The 9131-nt window shown below is 36.4% G+C and overlaps 1 protein-coding gene across 1 annotated transcript; it reads right to left on the bottom strand.

The window, feature by feature from the left end:
* Nucleotides 1-5865: 5865 nt before the first annotated feature.
* LOC131166220 (large ribosomal subunit protein uL14x/uL14z/uL14y-like) lies at nt 5866-6252 on the bottom strand. The gene has a single exon (XM_058124569.1). It carries the CDS (start codon nt 6250-6252, stop codon nt 5866-5868), a length of 387 nt encoding a protein of 128 aa, XP_057980552.1.
* Nucleotides 6253-9131: the final 2879 nt, after the last annotated feature.

Raw genomic sequence — 9131 nt, 5'->3', positions numbered from 1 at the left:
TGGGACCATGAGGATGTGCATAGATTATAGGGAAATAAATAAACTAACAGTCAAGAATAAATATCATATTCCCAGAATTGATGATTTATTTGACCAACTCCAAAGGACCCAGGTCTACTTCAAAATTAACCTTCAGTCAGGCTATCACCAGGTGAAAGTCAAGGCAGAGGACGTATCAAAGATAGAATTTCGAACCAGGTATGGGCACTACGAGTTCCTGGTAATGCCGTTCAGATTGACAAACGTACCAACAGTGTTCATGGATTTAATTAATCGAGTGTTCCATCAGTACTTAGATCAGTTTGTTTTAGTATTCATTGATGATATATTGGTCTACTCAAAAAGTCCTGAGGAGTACGAGGGTCATTTGAGACTAGTTCTGCAGGTGTTAAGGGAAAAGAAATTGTATACTAAATTCAATAAATTTGAATTCTGGTTAAAGCAGGTTACTTTCCTTGAACATGTGATCTCCGGGGACGGTATATCGGTTGATCCAAGTCAAATAGAGGCAGTAGTAAGTTGGGCGAGACCAATGAATGTTCAGGAGGTCCAAAGCTTCCTAGGTCTAGCAGGGTATTACCGATGTTTTATGGATGGCTTCTCTAGATTTTCAGGTCCACTGACTCGACAAACAAGAAAGAACGTGAAATTTGATTGGACCTATGAGTGTGAGCAGAGCTTCCAAGAGTTGAAGCGGCGGCTAGTCACTACACCAATATTGTGTACCCCATCAAGGGAATACGATTTTATGATATACAGTAACGCATCCCAGAAGGGACTCGGGTGCATGTTGATGCAACACGAGAGAGTCATCGCCTATGCATCTAGACAGCTTAAAGAGTATGAAAAAAACTACCATGTGCACAATCTAGAGTTAGCTTGTAATGACCTGCTATTTAACTGGGTTTTTTTTTTATACTATAACATTTAAAATGCTCTGTAACCATATTGGATTAAACTCAATCATCAACCTAAGCAGCAAGAAGCAAAAATCAAATAAACATAACCATACGTAGTTATATACAATACCAAAGTGCTAAAGTGTTTCCCAAAAAAATATACATATATGTCTGTTTTTCAGAATACCCTCAACTGGCTAGGGCTATACAAAAATACTCACACTACTGTCAGGGCAATACCGAGGCCGCTCTATCTACGAACCTGATTTGCTTGCCTACCTAGATCACCTGAAAAATGTTAAGGTAATTAGGATAAGCCATCGCTCAGTAAGATGAAATATGTTATTACTAGTGTGTGGCAAATGAGTTACAATACTGTGAAAATCTATTACTATATAGTCATGTATTACTGAATTTGTACAGTACAATACTAGTAATATAATCTTTATCTTTTACCCGTTGCTTAACATTTCTGTGCTTTAGGTTTCTACTCAAAATACTGCTAATATATAGATACATATATTTTCTATTTCTGTAAACCTGTATAAAGATAGTAATAATTGTAAATTTCCCTGTGGATAACTGTATGTCATGATTTAACCCCTCATGACAGGGTTGTGCGGCTCGTAGGCGGGATTTACCCTGGTTAACCAACCAGGAATAAATCATTATACTCCATTATCTGATCAGCCCTCCTCAACCCATATCAGATGGGGAGCCTGTCCACTCGTGGGCTCTATGCGATCGACCTTTATACCACGTATTATCTGAATAGGTGGTTGCACTCTATATACTGTATGTAGCTACGGTACTGTGCTTTGTAACTGTATGGTCCAACAAGGTCTGATACTATATAATACATCTCTATATACAACTATTTGTTTTACCATGATTCTGTAATAGCTGTATAAACTATGACGCTGTAGAAAACTATATCTGTATCAACTATGTTTCTGTAATTAACTGTAAATCTGTATGTCATGATACTGTAAAACTGTATAATCATGGTATTTTTGTAATTGCTGTAAAATACATTCACTGTCTGTATATTCTGTAAAACACATCTCTAGAAAATACTGTAAAGCATGTTTCTATATTATATCTATATTCTCAAGCCACACAGTAATTTTAAAACATATTAATCATACTTGGTAAACTGTATAAATCTCTGCTGTGAACAATACTCTAGTAGAATATATATAATTTTATACTGAAATCATACTCGAATAACCTAGCATAACATATTTCCCTTACCTATTTCCTGCTAAAAATCCTCTACTATAACAGCTCCAACACCTGCAGGGTTCTCCACTCAACACCCTGAAAAGCATAAATCTCATAACAAAACATTACTATTTCTACATCTATTACATTTCTTACAACTGTTGGGAACCCAAATCCAAACAAAAGACCTTACCCTAGACTTGGGATGAATTCCGACTTCGTTCCACCAACGATCCGCTCTGGCAGACTTGAAGAGAACTCCGCCAGGAGCGTCGTGGTGGCCTCAGATTGTCGATCCAGCGACTGACGGGACCAAAATCGAAGAGAGAAGAGGGAGAGGCCATAGGAGAGAGAGAGAGAGAGAAGAGAGCGACGCTGATTTTCTGTGATTAAAATGAGTTTAGGGCTATTTATGTTGCGGGCTCCGTCGACGAGCCACGTCATCTCGTCGACGAGTCCTTAAGTAATTTCGTCGACAAACCTTACCCTTGATCGATGAAATTCAGAGTAACCCAAATTCTTCTCTCGGTATTTTCTCGTCAATGAGACAGAACCTCGTCGACAAGGTCTTGAAGAACCCTTGTCGACGAAACCCCTGTATTCGTCGATGAGGCCTGAAAATTTCTTGAAATTATTATTACCTCCAAGGTGCAAAGTCTACTACCTCCTTCGATTCCTATTTCCATTTCCCTCTCTCTTTATTATTTAAATACCATTATTTTTCGGGTCGTTACATAGCTGCAGTGGTGTATGCTCTAAAAATTTGGAGGCATTATTTTTATGGTGGGAAATGCAAGATCTTCACTAATCATTAAAGCTTAAAGTATTTCTTCACTCAGAAAAATTTGAATATGCTGCAGAGAAGATGGTTGGAGCTTATCAAGGATTATGATTGTATTATCAGCTACCATCTAGGGAAAGCAAACGTGGTGGCTAATGCACTGAGCAAGAAAATAGCAAGAGCAATGGTGTCAGCAGTGGAGATTCAGTGCCCTATCTAGATGGATTTGGAAAGATTAGGTGTGGAGTTGATAGAGCGTGATCACTAGGCATTCATTGCCAACTTGGTGGTACAACCTATCCTGCAGGAGAAAATTAAAGCTGTACAAAAGAATGATGCAGAGTTGGCAGAATAGATAAAGAAAGTGCGGGATGGAAAATAAGAGTTCAATATTTCAGAGGATGGAGCCCTGAGATTCCGTGCTAGACTATGCGTTCCTGCAGATGCTGAGATCAGGAGGACTATATTGGAGAAGGCTCACAGATCCTTATACATAGTTCATCATAGTAGCACTAAAATGTATCAGGGTCTTCGAGAGACTTTCTGGTGGAGCGGAATGAAGAGGAAGATAACTAAATTTGTGCAGCGGTGTTTGATGGGCCAGAAAATAAAGGCTGAGTACCAAAGGCCGGTAGGACAGCTACAGCCACTTTGCATCCTTGAGTGGAACTGGGATCACATATCCTTAGATTTTGTCACTGGGTTACCGCCGGCACTGCATGGTCAAAATGCTATATAGGTGATTGTTGACCGATTGACAAAAACAACCCATTTTCTACCTATTAAAGTTAGCTACCCTATGTACAGACTAGTAGAGATATACATTCAAGAGATAGTTCAACCCCATGGAGTGCTAGTATCCATCGTTTCAGACCATGATCCACGTTTTACATCACGGTTTTGAAGGAGCTTGCAGGAGGCTTTGGGGTCTCAGTTATCATTTAGTACGACATATCATCCTCAAACTAATGGCCAGGTAGAGAGAACGATCCAGATATTAGAAGATATGTTGTGAGCATGCGTACTGGATTTGGGGGTAGTTGGATCCAGTATATGCCACTGATTAAGTTTTCCTATAATAATAGTTATAAGGCCAACATCGGTATAGCACTTTACGAGGCGTTATATGGTAAGAGGTGTCGTTCACCTTTGTATTGGGATGAAATGGGTAAGAGGTGAGTCTTGGGAACAGAGTTGGTGTAGCAGGCGTACAATAAAGTCCGACTAATTAAAGATAGAATCGGTACGACTCAGAGTCGGTAGAAAAGTTACGCTGATACGCGCTACCGGGAATTGGAGTTTGATGTTAAAGATCAAGTATTTTTGAAAGTAGCACCATTGAAGGGAGCTATGAGATTTGGGAGGAAGGGTAAGCTGAACCCTAAGTTTATTGACCCATTCGAGATATTAGAGAGAGTGGGTCCAGTAGCCTACAAGCTAACTTTACCACCTGCATTGTCTAGAATACACGACGTATTTCATGTTTCCATGTTAAGGAAATACGTTCTAGACCCTTCCCATGTGATCAGTTATACAGAAATAGAACTTAAAGATTCACTAACATATGAAAAGACACCAGTGCAGATCCTAGCTAAGAAAGAACAAGTATTGCGCACTAAGATAATTCCATTAGTAAAAGTTTTGTGGAGAAATCACGCAGTAGAGGAAGTTTTGTGGGAGCTAGAGGAGGAGATACGACAGAGGTGCCCACAATTTTTTAATGGAATACAGTAATAGTCAGTATTGTTCAGATAACGACAAGTTTTATTTTATTCAGTACAGATTGATGAATGTATAGTTGTATTTTAGATTATAGGATAAAATAGTGTTCTGGTTTTAGGAGAATTTTTCTTTTATGAGTATATTTGTAATCTCCCAGAACTACTTATGTAACCACGGTATTCCTCTGCCATAAGTGAAGGTAATTAATAAAATAAGTAGCTTTTTTTCCTTAAAGGATGGTGTTCAATACAGATAGTAAATTTCGAGGACTAAATTTTATAAGGAGGGGAGAATGTAGAGACCCGAAGAATTATTACAATTAAATAATAAAAGAAACGAGAGAAAAGGAAATTTCAAAGGGGGACTCAGCAGGGTCTCGTTGATGAGCGCAGAGCATTCGTCGACGAACAATCTTCTTGGGCACGTCAACGGAGACACGTGTCTCATCAACGAGAACTTACCGAGAGGGCTTATTTCAAGGCCTGAAATTCATCGACGAGAGTTATGTGTTCGTCAACGAACGTTGGTGAACCTCCTTCTTGGACTCATCAACGAGGTGTCGTGGCTCGTCGACAAAGTCACGTGGTCAGCCACCTATATATAACCGAAAATTCATTTTCAGCAAGAAAAATTCGTCCCATTACTTTTTCTCTCTATAGAAAACAAATCATCTACCTTCTTTCTAGGTTTCCGACTCTGTTTCTCCTCAGTTTGATGATCAGAAGCTACCACGGTGATCCTGGGGAGATTCTTTACAACCTAACTGAAGTAGAATATTGATTTGAGAAGTTTGGGCACCATCCCAATTTCAAGGTAAGTAGATTATTTGGTATTTACAGTATTACCAAGTTTAACTAAGGCTAGATTTTGTGTTATATGAGAATATACTAGTGTTTTGTGAAGTAAAAATTAAGGTGTAATGATTTCAGGACTAGGGTGTTTTGGGACCCTACAGTAGGGGTGAGCATAATTCGGGGAAAGCCGAATTAACCGACCGAAATTGGTCGGTTCGGTTCGGGTAAAAAAATGGGTTCGGTCGGTTCGGTTAAGCTCCACCAAAATTCAGTGAATTGGTTTTCGGTTCGGTGAACAGGAAATATAAATTCGGTTAACCGATTAACCGATTTTTTTTTAACAACAATTTTTAAATATTTCAAATGATTCCAAAAGTCTAATCGCAGCCATGATCAAAGAAAATAAAATCAAGACCAACACACTCAGATAGAAGCTGAAGCCTGGCTATAAATCAGCACACTCCTTACCAATTGGACCAGTTATGGCAGAACCTTTCATTTCACCTTTAGGATTCATGATAACACCTGCATTATCTTCAAAGTACATGTAGACGCCATCCTTCCAGCGCCATGGCTTGCGCTGGTGAACAATAACTGCGGGCATGACCTTTTTGCGGAGATCAGGCTTCCCTTTCTTCACAGTAGTCATCACCATGTCCCCAACACACGCTGAAGGCAACCGATTCAATCGGCCATTGATCCCCTTCACCGAAATAATGTAGAGATTTTTTGCGCCAGTGTTGTCCACACAGTTTACAGTCGCTACGACTGGCAGACCTAGCGACATTTTAAACTTGTTTCCAGCCGACCTTCCATTACCTCGCTTCAACATTGTGGCCTGCAGGCAAAACACAAACAACAAATTAGGGTTTTTGGGAATTTAAAATATAAATTAATATAATAATTAAGTTTTTCCAAAATTCTGTTTTTAATAATTAGTTTTAAATAATTTCGGTTAAATTCGATTAACCGAATTACCAGAACAAGTAATTCGGTCGGACGAGGTTCAGTTAATACCCCTTATTCGGTCGATTCGATTAATGGAAATGATTAACCAAAACTTTTGGTTAATTTGGTTAATTAACCGAATTTCACCGAACCGACCATTTGCTCACCCCTACCCTACAGACATGGGTTGAGGACCCCAGTAGATATTTTTCGAGGAACCCAGGTAAATTATAGTTTAGGAAATCATAAATAGGCAAATTCAAAAAATGTGAGTATGATGATTTTCTGGGAAATTTGTATATATGTAATTATAGGATTCAGAGGTTCGTACGCCGAAGGCGTGAGGGTTGAATTGGAGGCCAGTCTCCCAGTCAGATAGGTAAGAGAAATATGTTATGCTAGGAATTGAGAAATGTTTATCAGTAAATTATATGTTTTTTTTATTATTATCTAGTATGCAAATTATTTGTATATTAGAAGATATAGTTTCCCGAATATGGAATATTTATTTATTCAGTTGTGTGGCATGAGACATTATCAGATTATACAGAATTATGAATTACAGATATTATACAGACAGATATAATTTACAGACAGATATTAAACAAACAGAAATATTTACAGACAGATGTTATACAAAAAGATATACTTTACAGAAAGATATATTTTACAAATATATATTATACAGACAGATGTTTTATAACATGCACAGATTACCATGATTTCCAAAATGTTAAAGCCATAACACTATGATATACAGTTTATGCAGTTCATATATTACAGATCAATTATTACAATTTATAAAGTTTAGATATTACAACACAGTTAATACAGTATTTTCATAATAGTTTTCGGTGTTATGGTCATTTTGGAATCATGATGAAACGGTAAGATATATATAGAAAATAATATATACAGTATCAGACCCTGATGAATCAATTTATGTTCAGTCAGCAGAGCACGGTACCGTTGCTATTAGAGATCAGAGTGCAACCACACATCTTAGATAGTGTGTGGAAGGTTTCCGTAAACTATGTCTGGAGGAATTGCAGGCTCCCCAGAAGTCTGGGTTGAGGTGGCCGGTTTGATGAGGTAGATACCAGTACCATGCCTAGGAGAGGTTGCATATTGGCCGGACTGAGGATTGGTAGAGTTACAATTGACTTACCTAGTAGGCCAATCAGAGTTAAGTCTCGCCTACAAGTCGCATAACCCTGTCATGAGGGGTTAAATCATGACGTACAGTTTTCTAAAATATTTTCACAGTTATGTATATGTATACAAATTTACAGAATATCAGCAGACATATTACCATACTAGAAGTATGAATAAGTTGAGATTCAAACATTAAAGATGTATTTTAAACCATAATAGATATGAAATGTACTGTATATTGTCTTATCAGCTTTCGATGTTTCAGTTACTTATTAGTATAGTATTTACGTAACTCTGTTGCCACACACTAGTAATAACATATTTTCTCTTACTGAGCGTTGTCTCACCCCAGTGATTTAATATTTTTCAGGTGATCTAGTTAGGCGAATGGATCAGACTCGCAGATAGAAAGGGTGATTACACCACCCTGTTTGTAAGGTAAGTGTATACAGGAGATTGTATTTTTGAGTAGATGATACTGGGGTGATGTGTATATATGTATGTATGGTTTGGGAAGAATTACTGAATTTTGGGATTGTAAATGTGGATGTACAGTTTATGTGTTCCGTTGCGTAGGTGTGTACATGATCAGGGATTCCTCAGTGCTCACTTGGGATCTGAGATGTTATGGTAGATAATACAAGAATATCAGAGTAATTTTAAGTTTAATTATATGAAAAAAAAAATGGTAATGAATTTCAGGTCGTTACAAAATTAGTTCAAGCCTAAGGTTTAGCAATGATGATTCAAATTTACGTACTTAGTCATTTTAAACAAATCTTAAAATATTTCATATTTGAGAAAAATACTAAAATATTATTGTTTTATCAAGATATCCAAAAAAAGAAATTAAAAAAATACCTCTTGCTTAAAATAACTAACGAATAAAAAAAGATAGATTTTGCAAATAGCTGGCTAGAGAAGTGTTTATTGAAATCAACATTGGAAAAGGTCGGTGCCACCTACCTTTACGGTCAAACTTTATTTTTAGATTATTAGGTTGTAAACTATTATATGAATGTATAAGTTTTGACCAAAAGTATTCGTAGATTTTAATATTAGATTACATAAAAAAGCTTTAATTTTTTAAATATAATTCTTTATCATATGAAGATTTTTCAAGAGTGTCATTAATTTCAACAACCCCTAATTTAAAATATGATTATAGCTAGCCTCACAAAGCAAAAATCCTAGCTTTACTCTTTCTCAATAGATGCTACATATATTTATTTTATTTATATATATTTTCACGAACCTCACAACAATATGTTCCTTAATAGACTTGTCATAAAATTTTACATCCCATCGGCACAAATAATTGTTGATTAGTTCAATTTCTTTTAAAATTATTTTTCAGAAAAACTAAACATAATTTTTTTTTTCTTTCAAATAAATATATTTTTTGCTTTTAAAACCAGAAAGGACATAATTAAAAATTCAATTTTCTCGATTTATCTTCTTAAGAATGTATTTTTCAGTTTTTCCAAATAACATTCATTAGTAATAAAATATCCATGAATTAAAAATAATTTAAAAAAGCTCAATTTTATGTTTTCAAAAGTATATTTCTAAAATTGCAGTATTAAAAATCAAATAATTTATTTTTAT

Source organism: Malania oleifera, chromosome 10 (genome assembly GCF_029873635.1).
Source record: "Malania oleifera isolate guangnan ecotype guangnan chromosome 10, ASM2987363v1, whole genome shotgun sequence".
Classification (NCBI taxonomy): domain Eukaryota; kingdom Viridiplantae; phylum Streptophyta; class Magnoliopsida; order Santalales; family Ximeniaceae; genus Malania; species Malania oleifera.
The sequence above is the reverse complement of the archived record's forward strand: the minus strand, read 5'-3'. Positions and strand labels throughout refer to the sequence as shown.